This window comes from Aulonocara sp. 'chitande type north' Nkhata Bay, linkage group LG19, assembly GCF_057382095.1.
Source record: "Aulonocara sp. 'chitande type north' Nkhata Bay isolate Kocher_YH1m ecotype deep benthic linkage group LG19, A_spYH_male_GT1.1, whole genome shotgun sequence".
NCBI classification, from domain to species: Eukaryota; Metazoa; Chordata; class Actinopteri; order Cichliformes; family Cichlidae; genus Aulonocara; species Aulonocara sp. 'chitande type north' Nkhata Bay.
The window spans coordinates 2459716-2478943 of NC_141362.1; the positions used below are offsets into that span (position 1 = coordinate 2459716).

General features: G+C 42.0%; 1 protein-coding gene across 5 annotated transcripts in view; it reads left to right on the top strand.

Moving 5' to 3' along the window:
- Positions 1 to 19228, top strand: part of nrxn3a (neurexin 3a) — a 208138-nt gene that overhangs the window by 113539 nt on the left and 75371 nt on the right. For all 5 annotated transcript variants that reach the window (XR_015126338.1, XR_015126339.1, XM_086274121.1 and 2 more), the window contains exons 9-12: positions 4666 to 4813; positions 5046 to 5429; positions 16867 to 17070; positions 18805 to 18831. Coding sequence is in view for 3 of the 5 variants with exons in the window: in XM_086274121.1 (XP_086130247.1) it covers positions 4666 to 4813; positions 5046 to 5429; positions 16867 to 17070; positions 18805 to 18831 (763 nt within the window). In the remaining 2 variants the exon portion in view is untranslated. The remainder of the gene's footprint in view (positions 1 to 4665; positions 4814 to 5045; positions 5430 to 16866; positions 17071 to 18804; positions 18832 to 19228) is intronic.

Genomic DNA, 19228 nt, shown 5'->3' on the forward strand with positions numbered 1-19228 from the left:
ACAGCCAACCCACCCGCAGTAGATGCGCTCGGTGTGAGGTCTCGCAGCAAGCTATCAAATACGGCGCATTTCTCAGCTTTAAAAAAACGCTATGCGTCGCCAGGTGTTTCATCAGATTCGAGGTGTTACCTCCTTTGACAGTATCACAGTATCAGCTTAAAGCACTTGTTGCTGCTGAGTTTGCATCTTTTGCTGTGAAGTACAGGCAGACTTTTGACCACTTCGCCTTGGACATTTTTAATCTGTAGCTCTGCTCTAAAAGAACGTATGTACCTGGACCCGCCTACTATTCTCGGAAACGTAAAATGATTGGCTAGAAGTGTATCACAGCTCAGGAAAAAAAAGCACCGAAATAAAGCACCGAAATGTGCGCTGCTTTTTGGTCTGGTTACTACCGTTTATGTCAGAACCGGTGCCATCATGGCACCGGACACCGGTACCCATCCCTACTCAGGAGTATATCATCTAGAGAAAATCCTTCATGTTTGGGACTTGAATTGAACACAAATATTTCCTTTCCTCACCTTCTTGTAGTCTGCAAATGAGCTCTTCAGTTAAAGGCTTCCAGGCAACAAAAATCCTCCAGAAGGTCACAGCACCAGCGGCTTAATGGATGGGTGAGGCAAACAAATTTTACCATCAACGTGCTAAAATCTCAAGAGGAGCTGATCCAACAGAGACTTACGATTAGATGAGAGTACTCTTAAAAAGGTGTTTGACATCACTGAGAAGGCTCATCTAGCACAGCACAAAAAGTCTAAGACCAGGCAACAAAGGAAGTTTGACCTACTTGTTGTATGTCGGAAACCACAGCAAAATACGGAGAGTGTCCTCAGTGGCCAGAAAAGAGAAGGATGTGACACCGAGGATGTGGACAAGTGGACAAGAATTTGTCTGACAGACAGCTCACCCAAACAGAGAAAAACATCCTTGCTAAAGGGTTGAATTTTGCTGTCACGCCAAGACAAATCCCGCTAGTGGAGCTAATCACAGCCACAGAAACAGCAATTTGAAACAACAATATTGCAGACATGGAAGCAGAGCAACTACGGACGAAAGTTTTGGCCTGTCTCCAGCAATGCAAAGCCCCCAGCATCCAACATCACCATGGAGGAGAGGAAGGCACTCACATCACTTAGTGATGACAACAACATTATCATCCTTCCGGCAGACAAGGGTAGGTGCACAGTATTGCTAAACCAGAAAAACTGTCATGAGAAGATTTTGTCACTGCTCAGTGACAGAAATACTTATGAGCCCCTGAAACGAGACCCAGGAAGTGGTTACGGGAAGTGGGTGATAGACTGTCTGAAGTGGTTAGAACAAGACAAGGCTATTGACCGGACCTCATACCACAGGCTGTACCCAGGGGAGTTTACACCAAGTCTGTATGGTTTACTGAAGATACATAATCAGGGTGCACCTTTAAGACCAATTGTCTGTATGATCAACTTGGTCACCTATAACAGCGGTCCCCAACCTTTTTTGCGCCACGGACCGGTTTATGCCCAACAATATTTTCATAGTATCGGAGCAGTTGAGAAGCATTTTTTTCTAAACACCAGGTCTCTGTGGCTTTTAAACCCCAAAACACACTGCGCCAAAAACTGGTCCACCCCAAGGATCGGGTCCCCCGACACAAACAGAGTAACATAGTTGTTAAGTGCCAGGAGGATTGCCAGGATTCATACATCGGGGAAACCAAACAACCTCTGGCTAAGAGGATGGCACAACACAGAAGAGCCACCTCGTCAGGCCAGGACTCTGCAGTCTATTCACACCTACAGGCCAGTGGACACTCTTTCAATGATGAGGATGTAACATCCTGGACAGGGAGGAACGCTGGTTTGAGGGCGGAGTCAAGGAGGCCATTTACGTGAAAAGGGAAAGACCATCTCTGAATCGAGGAGGGGGCCTAAGGGTACATCTGTCACCAACTTACAATGCTATGATTGCAGCCATTCCCCAACTCTCTGTGAATGGGACTCATGGACATTGATCTTTGATCAGTGGTTGTTGATCAATGGTCATGAGAATTTGTATAATCATGATGATGGAAGTGACCTCCCAGCCCATTGTTCCTTCAGTGGGCTGGTTTCAGTCATTATGCAAATGTACTGTTTATAAGATTTGGGGAAACCTGCAGTCAGCTGAGACTGAAGAAGTCACCTGGATGAGTGATGAAACGTTTCTCCCACTGAAAACGCTACGTCCAGATGAACAGAATCAACTTTTGGAGACCTGACTGCCAAGATCGCTTCTCTTACTTTCCAGGTGTTGTGCAGAGCTTTGAAGACTTAGGTTTGAGGTGTGAAAACCTTTGACTTGCATATTGTTTGGACATGCACTCAAGAGTGAAGCTCATCCATTTGGTAGAATGTTGGTTTTGCATACACTAGTGTTGGCTGCCTTGTGCACCTCTCCCAGACACACTTCTCCCACGATCACCCAACCAAGGTTGAGTCGCTGATGATGTGGCTCATTATGGACACAATTATGCTGTTCTCTGACTTTGTACGCATGCAGAATGTCTCTGCCAATGAGAAGGAGGAAATTGGCCTCTGAATCAATTTCTGGGATTTTGTCAGGTATCATGTCACACTCAGTAAGAGTAGGCAGGGGAAGCTGAGTGGTACCATCAAAGGACTATAAAATGAAATAGATGGGCTCGCCTCCCTGCTATCTCCACAGCACCTGAGGATGTTTTCAGTGAACACGGTTCAAGCTGTCCTTCAGTGTTGAAAATGTCAAAAAAGTATGGTTTTGCCAAGGAGCGGTTGCTTTGTTCATCTAGAACAGCAGACATCTCGACTCCTTTCTCTGGTTGTACAGCAGGATACAGCAGTCGGGTTAAGGACCATGAACTTGAACTGATCGAGTCTCCTCATATTTCTGTGCATTTTGGTGAAACATCAGCCACACTTGACTCTCTTTCCTCCCCGACATGCCCTTCACTAGCCCATGGCTCTCTGCTTTTTGAGGATGAGGATTGGGGTTTAGTGCTGTGGCGTCTTTCACTACCACACTCTGGAAAGCAGATCTAGCTCTTCTTGTGACGTTACATCCAGTCTCTTGTTCTTAAATGATTGTGAAGCACTTTGGTTAACTCTGTTGTTTTTAAATGTGCTATACAAATACATTTTGAATTGAATTGAATGACTACCACTTACAGGTGTGGGTGTCCATACCTTGGACTGAGAATGGTGAAATTGATCATTATTTGCTGGCTGTCCTCCGTAACTCCAGTTGCAAGACTCTTTCTTTGGGCTCAAAGCACAGAAGACTGGCAAAGGTGTGGCAGCGCAGTTGGATGCTCAGCGCAGACGCTTCCCAAGCTTGAGCCTCAGCTAATGCTGCTGCAGCTGCTTTATGCTTTTGCTCATGCTCTGTCGACAGCAGTAGATGATGATGTAAGCTGGCTGGAGCATAAAGAACTGGACATTTCCAGTGTTTCGTCCATCTTTTCTTTTACAGAACTCACTACGATTCATGAGAATGAAGCGTTTTACTATTCTGCCCTTCCTGTACGTCGATGCCCAGTTTGACAGATAGATAAAGAGTTCTTCAAAAGGAGAGGCAAAAGTTTCCAGTTGTCATTGCAGGGTTTATTTGTCTCCCTAATGAAGGCGCTGTAAGACTACAAACATAACAAAAAAGTATATTACAACATATATTTCGAACATAATATATTTCTCATCTTACACAGTATAGACTGACGCTAGTAACTGAAATTACAGCTGGTATAACCAAGAGAAATAAGTGAAAAAAGATTTAGCGTTCATCCCGCTAGCATAATGCTAACATATAATGGAATTTCCCTTTGACCTGCTAACATAATTAGTACTGACAGAGCAATTACATACTAGTTTCAAATATGAGCGTCTACAGAAGCGTTTGGTATCACTTTTTTGACATAAACTCAGAATATACTCATACTTAGAGGCATAATATCTCATGCTCCAGTATAACCAACTTTGAGACTACAATGTGTGCGCTGATAGATGCTCCAAGTGGTTTAGATAAGTTGGGTTCAAACATTTGCACTAGGTATACCAAATACCCAACTAAATTTTCAGGATACTTTAGACAAGTCAAGAGGGATGCTTTGTTTCCAAAGGAAGATGTCAATATATCAGGACGCTTGCTGCATTATTTTGGATCAACTGAAGGCCTTTCAAGGCGTTTTTAAGGACAGGATGACAGGACACAGAATTGGCCTTAGCGTGGAACATTGTGTAACTCCATGATTAACCTTAGCTTCAATTTTCTGCTTGGAAGTTTTAAGTTAATTTCACCTGTCACTAAACATAACCTGGGTGTGGTAGAGTGTGGTTTAAAATGTACTGACCAAACTAAACAGTGATGCCACATTGTACTGACTGCAACAGGGTAAGAAAGAAAAACTACTGTAGGAAATCTGATTTACGTAACGTTGCTTCTTGGTATCACAAACTGAATTATGGTTTAATTATAGGTCAAACTTGGGAAGTTGCTTCATGTTTTATCCATGCTTACCTGAGTGTACCAAAACTGAGTGTTTTGTGTATTTGTCAGATTATTTGACACACAGATTTTAGATTTTAGGAAAATGAAAAAGAAGCACCCAAAGAAAAAAGTAACTGTCTTAATTTTTTCAGATAAGGAGCTTCTTTTTCTCTTGCTCAGGTGGATTTCTTTGCTGTGGAGCTGTTGGATGGCAGCCTGTACCTGCTGCTGGATATGGGCTCTGGGACTATCAAGGTTAAGGCCACCCAAACAAAGGTGAATGATGGGGTCTGGTATCATGTCGACATCCAGAGGGATGGACGCTCAGGTCAGTGAGGCTAGATGTATGGGGTATACAGTCTACTGGACTACAAATACAAAAAATCTTTTTTGAAGTAATGTAAAATTCAAATATCAGAATCGGAAAGAATTTGTTACTCCAGTAGTATGTCAGTGAGGGAACCTTTATAATGAAAGGCAAAATCAATAAAAATTGGTGGCACATCTCATAAGATCAAAGAGTAGGAGCACTATGATGAAATTTGCAAATTTCTCTTCAGGCACCATCTCTGTAAACAGCAGAAGGACTCCGTTCACAGCCAGTGGTGAGAGTGAGATTCTGGACCTGGAGGGTGACATGTATTTGGGGGGGCTTCCAACTGACCGCACCAACCTCATCCTGCCCACGGAGCTCTGGACAGCAATGCTCAACTATGGCTATGTGGGCTGTATTCGTGACCTTTTCATTGATGGTCGAAGCAAGGACATCCGTCAGATTGCTGAGGCACAAAATGGGGCTGGCATTAAACCATCATGCAATAAACAACCTGGCAAGCAGTGCGAGAGCTACCCATGCAAGAACCGAGGAGTCTGCAAAGAAGGCTGGAATCGATTCATCTGTGACTGCACTGGTACTGGCTACTGGTCACGCACCTGTGAGAGAGGTAAGTGTGGATGTGTAGATGTGCACACGGTCGGTCCTCTTCCAAAAGCCTTACATACTCATACTATCTGTAACACTGCGATCTGAACAGATGGAGCTAGCTGGAGCAGGACAATCGTTGTGACAGCTATAAAGGAAGTTCTGATTGCAAGATTTGCAAGCTGGTAGATTGGTAGATTCACACCATTCCATTTGATAAATCAGTTACGTTAATAGATGTCTTACTAGGCTGGACCTGAACCAAGGCATAGCTTCACTTTCAACAACATAAGCAGGACTGAGTCCAGCTGAGTTTGACTTGAGTATTTCCATCTTTTGTCTCATCTGTACTGTATGACACATGTTTTAGTATCTTATATTAAATAGATGAGAAAATAAACTGACAGTCAATGTAGAGTAGATCACATAAAACCAGAAAGAGCAAACAAGAGAGATTTATTTTAATATTTCCAGCAGAATTAGCCTTATTGATATACCATCAACAAAAATGTTGTTGATTTTACCCGTAAAGAGGACAACAGTCAGATGAACTTTGTTACATCTAAACTGAATATAGCCCAAAGATATTTGCAGCATTAGCAGGATTCCTGCATTTAGTAGCTTTGAGCCTAGCATAAAAGAACAACATGCTCACTGAATTCCAAGAGGAACCTTTAATATCCATAATTACTGTATGTTTAATTATTTAAACCGAATTAGTTACCATTTGATGCAGGGTGTTCAACTAACTTGGGGCTTTCCCCTTCTCCTTATCTCCTGTCTTGCTTCTTTTTGTGTGTGACAGACTGTCAAAATTCTTGTGACAGAAAAATCAATTAACAATATTCAACTTTTATTCAGACAATATTAAAACTATTGCCCTTCTGACCAGTTTCCATCATGGTGTTCAGACAGGTTAATAAAGACTAATTGGAGATGAAAACTAATTTCCACATCCCTAGCCAAACTGCTAGCTTGAACTGATTTTTAGCATATCAGTGAACAGTGTTCTGATTATATCTTTAGTTATAGAAGTGCTTGCAGGACATCAGTGTGGAGTGTATATGCACTGAGTTATGATTCAAATGATGATTGCTGTGAAATTTTAGCTTCATATATTAAATACTTTTCTAGATATTTTCAAGGGCCACTCAAATATAACATACACAAAGTTTTTCAGCTCTTCAGCTCGTTTTATTTATATAACACCAAATCAAAAGATCATTTTATATGCTTCATCAAAAACGGAAGTATTAAGCCTAATGTTGAAAGTAAAGAGGGTGTCTGTCTCACAAATACAAACTAGAAGCTGGTTCTATAGAAGAGGGGCCTCAAAGCTTAAAGCTCTGCATCCCATTTTACTTTTAAATCTCACAGGAACCACCAGTTAGCCAGAAGTCTGAGAGCAACCTACTCTATTGGGGTGATATGGTACTGTGACATCTTTAACATAAGTTGGGCATGGCTCTCCCAAAGCTTGCCACCTTTGCCACAAAACTCAAAGTTGAACTCAGGTTCATCCTGATCACTGATCATCTGTCACATGTTTTTAAAACTCGATTGGAGTCCATCTGTGGAAAATTCAGTTGAATGGACATGGTTATGAAAATTCCACACCTGTCTATAAGGCCCCATAGCTGCATAGTTGCAACAAACCAAGCCATGAAGCCCAAGGAATTGTGTGTAAACATCTGAGAAGGGCAGAGATCTTGGAAAGTGTACAGAAAACTTTCTGCAGCATTGAAGTCTCAGTGAGTCCCCATCGTCTGTACATAAAAGACATTTAAAACCATTAGTGGTATTCCTAGTGTCATCGGGGTGCTGTGTGGCAGACAGGATAAGAACCCAAACACAGGAGTCAAAACACAACAGGATAAACTCAAAGAGGCAGCTTTATTGCTGTGAAAGAAACATACAACGGAAACAAAAGCCTAAAAGCCTAAAACAAACTTAAACAGGAAACATGAGACACACACTAAGTGACAGAGGGAGAGACACGACTGGGAGACAGAACTTAACATACATCATAGATATGTCAGACTAACAGGGACCCACAAAAGGAAACAAACCAAAACGAACAAGAACCTAAGAACTAGAAAGTAAAATGAAACTAAGGAGAAGGCCTACAGCAGCGAGCAGCGAGGACTGGGCCCCGTACAAGCAGGCCAGAAACAAACAGAGCAAGAAGATCAGGGTAGGAAAAAGGAGCTACAGCGAAGAGCTAAAAAACTGCTTTTCAACAAATGACCCTGAGTGATGACCTAAGCACTTTTTACTGCAGATTTGAAAGACAACCATTCACACCTCCCATCTGCTTGCCCTCACCTCACCAGTGGCATGTCTTGAAATTTTTTGTTGGGGGGCCAGGTAGGGACACAGAAGGGCGGCAGATGTAATTGGCAGATAATGTTAAAAAAAAATCTACCAACCGTTAACCATAATTCAATAACCCCATAAACCGAATGCGCTTTTAACTCTTATTAGAATGAGATTTTAACCACTACGGTGCAAAGTTTTTAGATACTGCGTTGATAAAGTACAAGAGATACAATCAGTGCTTTGTCAGTGTTTACTCAGCATTCAAGGACAGCAATATTTTCATAGTAATTTTACTGACATATAGTGCACCTACGTTTTGGGCAAAAACATTTTTGAATATTAAAATACGAACATCTTTAACAAACAATTGACAAATTAGCCAATGCAAAACTTTATCTGCCTGTTAAAAAAAGAAGATAATCTTCTCACAAACTGGTGTTTGATTTTGAAACAGGAAAAAAGTGGAGAAACAACTGAAAAGACTAACATTTGAATGAAAGTGGGCGACAAACAAACAAGAGAGAAAAGCTGATCAGCTGATCATTGATCAGTTTCATGATTGAAGCAGCAACAGGAGAGGCAGGGGGAGAGAATGAGAGAAGAAGAGGCAGCTGTGCAGCGTAACGACAGAATAAATCCAGCTTTGTGTCTTTTTTTCATTCTAGCTAAAGTTCGGGACAAACTGCGTCTCTTCTCAGCTCAATACGAAACGTGTAATATTTTCTCTGATTGAGGGACCATTCCATTTTTAAGGAGCTGTTGGCAACTCTACTAACTAACCTTATGAATAAAATAAAGTTCACTATCAGTAACATCATAGCACCCACCCAGCTGTATAGAAACTCCATCAAGCTGGCTAGAACGCAGTACGAGTTATTGCAACTGAGGGTAAAAAGTCAGCATAACGAAAATAAACTCCACCTAAACTTAGTTTATATCTGACCCAGATAGACTGCAGCTCATAACTTCTTACCTGAAGTTCAGTTCACCTGACACTCGGACTGGCGGCTGCCTCGGGGCTCTGCTCCTCCTGCCTCCCCTTTCCCTCATCCACCTGCTGGCCTCTGTGGAAGCTCCGCCATAGCCACCACCAAACAACCGAGTTATTTTTACATTTTACACATCTGCCAGCATCTGGCCAATCCACCACCTCTCATTGTTCATGCCGTTACAAAAAAATAAATAAAAAAGTCATCAGCCCACCGGGCAAATGCCCAGTATGCCCGATGGCCAGTCCAGCTATGTTAACCTGCAACCAAATCTGCAGCTCCATACAGCAATGTTACGACTTGGATTATATCTTATAACTCATAACTCTTATGCTAGTTCCCCCCAGCAGCCTACTGTCGGAAATATTCCACAGCTGCAATAATTCTTTAAGTGTTATTTTTTCCTTGGTATTCTAATTTAAAGTTTACTAAACTCAACAAACTTAATATTACTTACCGGGACATTTATTCTCTCCTCATTTTCTTTCGCAGAAAAATTGTTTTCTGCCTCTTTCGTGCTTGGCTCTCCTACCTTTGCTAACGTGATGCTCATAGTGCAGAAGCCGATGCTGCATTCACTTACACTTGGATATCTGAGCTTCACCGTGAAAACAAAATCGTACATTTGATATTTGATTGAATTTTATTGTTTTAGCTTCGGGGTGGCACCTGGGGTGGCCAGTCTGGTCCAGGCCACCCCCGCTGGTCACGCCACTGCACCTCACTCTTAGGCAAAAATACCTGCAGCCTTCACCTCCTTCTCCTCTGACCCCATGCCTACACTAAAGATTTGTGAGGAAGATGTGTGCAAGCTCTTCCAAAGACAGAAGACCAGGAAAGCTCTGGGATCTGACAGTATGTCCCCTTCCTGTCTGAAAGGCTGGAGCTGTTTGAAGTGCCCTCCTGCTTCAAATGCACCATCATCCTGCTCCCAAAAAAGTCCGCCATCACAGGATTAAATGACTACAGACCTGTCACCCTGACGTCTGTGGTCATAAAGTGAAAGACTGGTGTTAAGCTACTTGTAGAACATCGCAGACCCCCGCAGAACCCCCTGCAATTTGCATTCTGGGCCTACAGACCATCCAAGGATGCAGCCAATATCGAATTGCACTACCTCCAGCATCAATTTATCAATCTGGGACATACACAAGGATACTCGTGGACTTCAGCTTGGCCTTCAACACCATAATCCCAGACATCCTCCACCAGAAGCTCACACAACGTACTGTGCCCGGCTCCACCTATCAGTGGATCACCAGGTTCCTGATGGACAGGAAGAAGCAGGCAAGGCTGAGGAGCATCACATCCCACACACGGACAATCTGCACTGGCATCCCTCTCTCCCCACTGCTGTATGTAATGATACGATTACAATTACATCAAAATGTCATTCTGACTAGAGAAGTGTACTCTGATATTAACAAAGAGAAGATAATCAGAACTGAGAGGACTGTGGTACATGGAGCCAATATTGCAGACACTGAGGACAGCTACAATTGCCTTGGAATCGCAAATTGCAAATGGAAATCATGAGGCCACTAGAAAGTTGCAACCACCAAATACTAGCAGAGAATAAGGCAGGTTCTTAGGAGTCAGCTGAATTGGAAGAACAACATCCAGGCAATCAACACCTACGCCCTGTCTGTCATCAGTTACCCTGGTGGGGTAATAAGCTAGCCAAAGGAGGAGAGAGAAGCCACTGACATAAAGACAAGAAAGTGCCTTACCCTGTATAGAGGGATTCAACCCAAATCCTGAAACTGTATGTCAAATGTAGGGAAGGAGGCAGAGGACGAGTGAGTGTCAGAACCACTATCCAAGATGAAACAGCAAAGATCCATGAGTAAATCATCAAGCTGGCAGCAACTGATAGTGTGCTTAGTGAATATCTCAGGCAGCAAAAACCTGAGAAAGAAGAGGAACCATTATAGAAGGACGGGTCCCTGCACAGGATGAACCAACGGCAGATAGAAGCGGCTAATATAGAGAAATCCTACCAGTTGCTGTACAATGCTGGACTAAAAGATAGCACAGAGCCACTTATCATGGCAGCACCGGAACAAGCTCTAAGCACAAGAGCCACAAAGGCTAAGGTCTACCACACCATCCAAGACCCAGGTGCAGGCTGTACAACAATGCGTCTGAGACAGTCCAGCATATAACAGCAAGATCCTAGCAAGCAGGGCATACACGGAAGGCCATCAACAAGCAGCAGGCAAAGTATACAGGAACATCCCAAAAAGTCTGTTTATCTGGACGTTTTCAGTGGGAGAAACGTTTCGTTACTCATCCAAGTGACTTCTTCAGTCTCAGCTGACTGCAGGTTTCCCCACTCTTATAAACACACCTTTGCACAATGACTGAACCAGCCCACTGAATGAACTGTGGCTGTGAGGTCAGATCCTTGATCATTAATCTTCAAATTGTCACGCAATGGCCATTGATGACTGGTCATGAGTACCATTCAAATGATCATAAGTCTGAATGATCAACTCGGTTACCTATAACATCTCACAGTGTCTGGCTTCAATCATCAGCCAGTAGGTAGGTTACTCTGAACACCACATCCCATTTTTTTCCACTTTATCCGGGGCCGGGTCGCAGGGGCAGCAGCCCAAGCAGAGAGGCCCAGACCTCCCTCTCCCCAGCCTTCTCCTCCAGCTTATCCAGGTGAACACCAAGGCGTTCCCAGGCCAGCCGAGAGATATAATCTCTCCAGTGTGTCCTGGGTCTGCCCCGGGGCCTCCTCCTGGTGGGACATTTCCGGAACACCTCACCCAGGAGGCGCTCAGCGGAACCACCTCAACTGGCTCCTTTCGAAAGGAACATCCCAAAAACCTTCCACCTATTTCACATATAAGGGTCAGTACTACAGGCAGAAACATGGGTGTGCCATGGGCTCCCCAGTTTCATCCATTGTGGCCAATTTGTACATAGAAGAAGTGGAAAAGAGGGCTTTGCTACCCTATCCAGGTATCAGGATGACACCTGGGTGAAAATCAAATCTCAGGACGTACCAAATTTCACTGATCACATTAACTTGGTGGACCAAGACATCAAAGGGAGGATATGAAAAGTGGCAGGTTAGCCTTCTTAGACTGTGAGATTTCCATCAGTAATGGGGGACATCTAAAGCTGGCGTGTACCGTAAACCTACACATACAGATCAGTATTTAAGGTTTGACTCTCATCATCCACTGGAGCACAAACTGGGAGTCATCAGGACGCTACAACACAGAGCGAACACCATCCCCACAGACACAGCAGCCAGGGAGGCAGAAGAACATCAAGAAGGCTCTGAGTAAATGTGGTTATCTCAGCTGGACTTTTGTCAAAGCTGGGAAGGCTCCTAAAGAAAGCTCCAGCCGATCCAGGAGAGAAGGACAACCGCTGCCCAAGAGAAAACCTGTAGTGATCCCGTACGTGTCAGGAGTAACAGTTGAGACACATTTTCTATAAACACTGCATCTCTTTGGCTTTTAAACCCCAAAACACACTGCGCCAAAAATTGGTTGCCCCGACACAAACAGAGTTTTGTAGTGTATGCTGTTAAGTGCCAGGAGGATTGCCATGATTTATACATCGGGGAAACACAACGCAGAAGAGCTACTTGTAGGCCAGTGGACACTGTTTCATTACGTGAAAAGGGAAAGGATGCAAAACTGAACATAACTCATAAACACAGATGGAGAGTAAAACACACAAACATGGAGAAATAAAGAACTATATACAGGGGAGCTTGAAAGGACACTATATAAACAGTGCTAAGAACAAGAACAAGGCCAAAAAGGGAACCACCTAAGAAAAGAGTCTAAGAACTAGAAACATGAATTACTAAACTAGGAAATACTGGAAACTACACAAGGACCAAGAAAGAAATCATAATAAGAACTCAGATAATAAGAACTGGATAAAGAACACAGAAACTCAGAATATAGGACAAAACCTAGGAACAAAAAATATGATGCTGGAATTAATCCAGCATCATTGTCTGACCTTACAAATGTGCTTCTGAAAGAGGAACCTATAAACACACTCCTAAACCTCGTGGAAAGCCTTCCCAGAAGAGTTCAAGCTGTTATATCTGCATAGGGTTGGTTGACCTCATATGTAACCCTATGAATTAATAAGGATGTCACTCAAGTTCACGTGAAGGTTGACGAGCAAATACTTCCGGCAATAAAATGTATAAATGTGGGCTAGCATATCAGAAGAAAACTGGCTTCAGAGAAGGCACGAGTTAAAACAACTCATTTCACATAATTGATGAACTTGTGGGTGTGCTCGGCAAGACATTTTTAAAACTGTGAATAATGTAAAGCAACTCATCTAGAGTCCAGTGTCAAAAAGAAAAAGGAAAAGAGGATGATTTCAGTTCTTCTTCTGGGTCTGCACTAGTATGTCTATCACTCCTTTATTATGCATATTTTTCCTTCCCACTCACGCCACTGTGCTTGCTCATAGGGGGTCATGTGATTGTTGGGATTTTCTCTGTTTTCTTTGTATTATTGTAGGGCTTTACTGTACACTTTAAAGCGCCTTGAGGCAACTTTTGTTCTGATTTGGTGCCATAGAAATAAACTTAAATTGAACTTTATGTGGAACAACACAGGAAATGTTTTAGGCTTTAGAGACTCAACATTCTAACACAAACATAAAATAAGCATATGGGGGAATGTAGCTGTTATTTCACTTGGTTACCCTGACCTATCTGCAAAAAGTAAGGTGGTGCATGAGACTATTGGAGATGAGAAAGTAATTGATTTTATCAGATCTTAGTAAGTGATATGCAGATTTATTCAGACTCCATCAGTGTGGACGCACATGCCTTTTACCTACTCAAGCTTTACTTTTCCTCAGCTTAGCTTTATCCAATCATTATCCATATTTTAATTTACACATTTGTTTCTCAGTGAGCCACACCCACCCTAATTTACCTACAGGACTTTCCAACAGATAGATGGACTGTGTCTCCACCTTGTGGCCATGTGATAGAACTACAGCATCCCAGTCACGCAGATAAACTGAACAAAGGGCATTTAGAGGACATGAAATGCTTCAGCATATTATCAGATCATTTATCAAATTAAGCTACTGTGACAGGACAAATAATCACCGTAATCTGATTGATGCAATGAGAATGCAAGAAAATGGCAATCAGCCTTAGAGGGTTTAGGAAAGAGAGGTTTGACTACAGAAAGCAAGAGTGTAAAGTGAGCTCAATGAAATGGATTTTTCTTTAGGTAGAGAAATAAAGAATGATATCACTGGTGGCCCATTTAGATTAGGTTTAGAGTTGTGTGAAACTAGGCAATTTAAATTCTTTTTTTTTAGCTTTACAGTTTTTCTATTTGGTTGTTTCAAACACTTTGACTCTGAAGTTAAATGTAATCTGACTGTGCAGTGACAAATTACTACAAATATTCAGTAATATTACTAATAAAGCAATCAAAGGGAATGCATGTACACAAAATGTTAGATATTTCAGTTGATTTTTGTAAAAAGGATATATCTGTTATCTATACGTAGAGGCAAACCATAAAGTACAACACTGGACTTTGATAAACAACTGTGGCCTACAGCTTGATATCATCCATGAAGAGGAGGTGGCCAACTATTGCTCCATTCCATAATTGGTATCCATATCCAGTCTTGTTAATGATCTCACTGAGGGAGTTCAGGCCTGTGCAAGACAGCAGTGGGGACAGAGTATCTCCTTTTGCGTCCTGCAGTTGATGGTGACTTGTGTTATTGGTTTGGAGCTGGCTTGTCAACACATCCCCATCAAATTCCTCATTTCTTGTAAAGTTACTGGTATTCCTAGAACTTTTTTGTATCAATCCAGGTGGTGCACAGGTTGGTCAGTCTGGTCTCACAGTTTTGAGTCACCAGTATATCTGCCAGTAGCTGTGTTTTGCCCCTCTAGTGTCTTGAATGAATGAATGAATTGAACCATGTGCCTGTTCGTCTTAGCCTCGATGATGCCTGCTAGGAGCTTCCATATGGTACTGAGGCAGGTTACTGGCCGATAGGTCAATGGGACCATTCCCTTCTGGGGATGCATCGGTTAGCCTTTAGTTAGCCTTCAGTTAGCCTTTGGTTAGCCATTTCAGGTGTGTCTCGTCCATTAGGAACTGGTTTATTTGTGCTGCTAGATGCTCATGGAGTGGAATTAGCTTCTTTAGCCAGTAGGTGTGAATCATGTCAGGGCCTGGTGCAGTCCAGCTCTGGACATGTCTACCAATGTGATAGTTGCTGGACCTTGTGTGCTCTTAGCTCCACAAGCATGGTTGTCATGGGTTGCATTTGTCCCATATGGTCTTCCAGTATTGTTCCGTCTCCAGCCTTGGTGGGATTGTTCTCATATTGGTCCCCTGCCACTGAGAATACGCCTTGGACGATTCGGTGGAGTACAGCTGGTGTATACTGGTGGTCTCTATCTGTCTGGTACAAATCTTCAAGCGGCTGGTCAACACTGAATCCCCCCCCACTACATTAGGCAGCTCTCTCTCACTCATCAGTAATGTATATATAATTTTAATTACCTATGGCCTTCCTTCACTTTGCATGCCAACCATTTGATTCAGTCTTTTAGAAAGTATTTTTATTTTATTTCCAGTCTGTATGTGAATGTGTCAATAACCAGGATCTCCTCAACCACAGTTACCTATTCTCTATAGCTCTGTGTTTCATAGTTTCATAGTTTCTTAATTAGTTTTCTTTGCCGCTACCAGGAGAATCTTAAACAGGTATTCGTCCTTTGGATGCACATTTCCTTTAAGATGACCCAAGTATAGGATCTGAAATGACCGTGGAAATTGTATATTCAAATATGTTAACAAGAGCTGAATGAATACCAATTTGGAGATGAGTTCATCCCATTTTTGTAATTTAATTTTTGGTGCTTCTATTGGCACTGATGAAAATAGGTTTAGTAATTGTGGCAGTATATTCATCTTTATCACCCTTATTCTATCATTTAATCTGAATTGGTAGGAAAACCATCTGTCAATGTCAAAGTTACCATCATTATAGTCATAGTTGGTTTGATATAGTTTTGTCTGGTTTTCGTTTATAGCTACACCCAAATATTTAAGTTATTTAGCTCCCCAATTTACTTTATATTAAAGTTCCTGATCTGGTAAGCGGTTGAACATGAAAATGTGGGTTTTCTGAATATTTATCTTACAGCCAGAGTCCTCGCTAAATATATCTAATACTTGGACCAACCGAGTAAAGGAGTTTGTTGGGTTTGACAGATAAATCATAACATCATCTGAAAATAGGCTTATGGTATTTATCTGATTGGTCATTTCTTTTTCCTGTAATCAAGTCACTTTGCCTGATCATTTGGGCCAGTGGTTCAATATACAGAGTGAAAAGCATAGGAGTCAGGTGACATCCCTGTCTGGTTCCCCTGTGCAGCTCAAATTCCTGTTAAAGCCAGGAGAGGGACTAACCTGTGCTCCCAAAGTTGTGCACCACTCACTCCAAACACGAGTGGTGAATTGAGGCGCACAATCCAAAACAATGTCGAAGGGGATTCCATGAAGCCAGAGGATGTGGTCAGTAAGCAGCGAGGCAATTTCTAGAGCTAAAGGAAGCTTGGGGAGAGCAACAAAATGGACAGCTTTGGAGAAGCGATTGATGATGGTTAAGATGACAGTGTTACCAGATGGGCTCAGTGTGTTACCTGGGGATAAACCTTAAAGGGATGTGGAGACAGCTGGGTGGCCCATTTCTGGTGTCAGGCTTATCCAGCTGAGCATCCCAGAGCAGGGACTCAATCTCCCAACTCAGGGAACCAATGATGCAGTCCAGTGAAAGGGGACCAGACTTTCTGGGACAGCACATCAGGTTTGATGTTACAGGACCTTGGTCGATAGCTAATGTTGAGGTTAAATCTGGTAGAGGTGGATAATATCCACCTGGCCCGATGAGCATTGTAATACTTTGCAGTCCGGGGATATGCAAGGTTTTGGGATCTGTCTGTACTACAAAGGCATGCTCCTTCCAGCCAGTGCCTTTCTCTTGTAGGACCAGTTTGATGGCGAGGACTTATCATACTTCCTTTCTGTGGGAGAACAATAGTAAGAGAAAAAAAACACATAAATGTATTTTACTTCTGTTCCTGACTTTCTCTTCCAGAGGCTTCAATCCTCTCCTATGATGGCAGCATGTATATGAAGGTTGTGATGCCGACCATCATGCATACTGAAGCTGAGGATGTGTCTTTGCGGTTTCGCTCCCAGCGGGCTTATGGTCTCCTCATGGCCACTACCTCCCGAGACTCAGCCGACACGCTACGGCTGGAGTTGGACGGGAGTCGCGTCAAACTCACGGTCAATCTAGGTATCGTATGCCCCACCCAGCCATCTGCCACTACACCTCCACCTTCACTGTGAGATGGTTTACCGTCGAGCGGTAACTTCTCCTTTTCTATTCTCTTTTTTTTCGTCTTTTCATTGGTTACTCATCACAGTGATCCCTCAAAGATTTCAACCATCTTTAGAACAGCAATCAGTTCTCTTTTGCATGGCTGTTAATGTGTGCATAAATCACCAGACAGCAATTACTGGAAACATTTAAAAATACATACATTTTACTTCACTATTAAATATGTTTGGAAACCTTTGAACCAGAAACGTGTACTCACTTTTGTTTATAGAACCTTTGAGACAGTAAAAGCAAAATAAGTAGAATACACATCATAAACAGGTTCTATATCTGGTTTCATTTTGTTGTTTTTATTTTATCTATTTTTTTAAAGAACAGACTGTGCTGAGATTTTCTCAGATGTAATCCGTAGTAAGAATAACCACTGATCCATCATTCAGCAGGATAGGATATAAAAGGAACAAGTTTTCTTTCTACGACCTTCATTTTTGTGTCTGACATCAGGTAATTTCTGTGTCACCCTGCTGTTGTTCTGGGTGTCTTTTTGTTTTTTGTTGCTCATGATAGTTTCTTTTTGTTATTAAATTTTGTGGTTTTTCAGCGTCTTCCTTTTGCTTGTTTTCCCATCAACTCCATTTCCCATCATGCTTTGTCAAAAGATGGTATTCACACCTTCAAAGGCCTTAAGCCTGCGGCCCGTCAGGCGAACAGCCCGAGAACAGAGCCCAGCAAAACCTACAGGTAGCTGCAACCCCAATGTTAAAAAGAAAAGACAAGAAGAAGAAATGGCAAAGAAACACGAGTCACAAACTGCATTTTGTCTGTTCTATATCGTACATACAGTTTGTCTTGTTTGATTAACGGTGGAAGTTGTATACCATTTAGATGAATTTTATGAGGCATACTCTTGTTTTTAATTTCAAAAATGAAGCGCCAATTGGTCAGTACTTTATATGACTTTCTATCCCATATTAATCCATGTAGTTTTGTACTAAGTGTTAATGTTAGTAGCCTGACCCTTTGATGGAGCGTAGCGACATGCAGGAACAGTATAGCAGGAGTTTTGATGCTTGGGGTTCCTGTGCTTCTGCACGGTGCTGGTGCTGACTGGATCGTGGCTGTTTGCTCCCACTTTTCTGTTGCGGTTGACGACACATGAAACCACCAGCCACATGGTGACCAACCCTCGCTGTCGCAGTGTGCGGCAGTTATTCTGGCCTTAGTTCAGATAATGAACTTGCTTTTTCTCAGTTACAAACGTTTATTTAAAAAAAAAATCTGTTTGAATATCAGATCCATTTATAATTATTGTTTGTTTTTATTAAGTAACTGAGGCAATTTCACTGGTGCGGAGGCTTTGATTTAAATGCAAAGTCAAATAGTGTTGGGTCGGAAAACCCATGTAGCTGGTATTACAAGTGGCCATTTTTATGTAAATATAGCACAATTATTAATTACAGCACTGTTGATTAACAAAAGAGCAGAAATTAATGTATTGAGTAATGACATGTTATATTTATTACATGATTGTTTGACTTAGAGATCATTCTAAAGATAGACCAATGGGATGAAATGGCTGCCTTACTGCATGTGTACGTCCCCGGAAGGGTGGATTTTTTGTTTTTGGATGTCTGCAGCAGTAACCTTGAAGGATGCAATTTCATCTGTCATTTATTCTTCCCCATCTAGACTGTATCAGGATAAACTGTAACTCCAGTAAGTTAACACTCAAGTTTCATTTTGTTTTGTTTGTTAATGATATCGATGTTTTTTGTTTTTTAAAGAAGAAAGAAATGTAATTTTTCAAAATCCAACATCTTCTTATTTGAAGGGTGAGTTTGAGCAACATAAAGCAGTAGAAACAGACTCAGTGAAATTAAATGGTGATGACATAATTCCTCATTTTATATATGCCAGAGGATCACAGATAAAATCAGTCTTCTGTTTCCTCTATACTCTACATAACCAATATTTAAAGAAGCTTTTATGAGATTAAATTACTCTTACCTTCCTTAGGAGAAAAAACGTGAATATACAGTAAATACAGTATATTTCACTATAGTTGCCACCTTCTTTGGTACAGAGTGGGAAATAATAATTGAGAGCCAATACT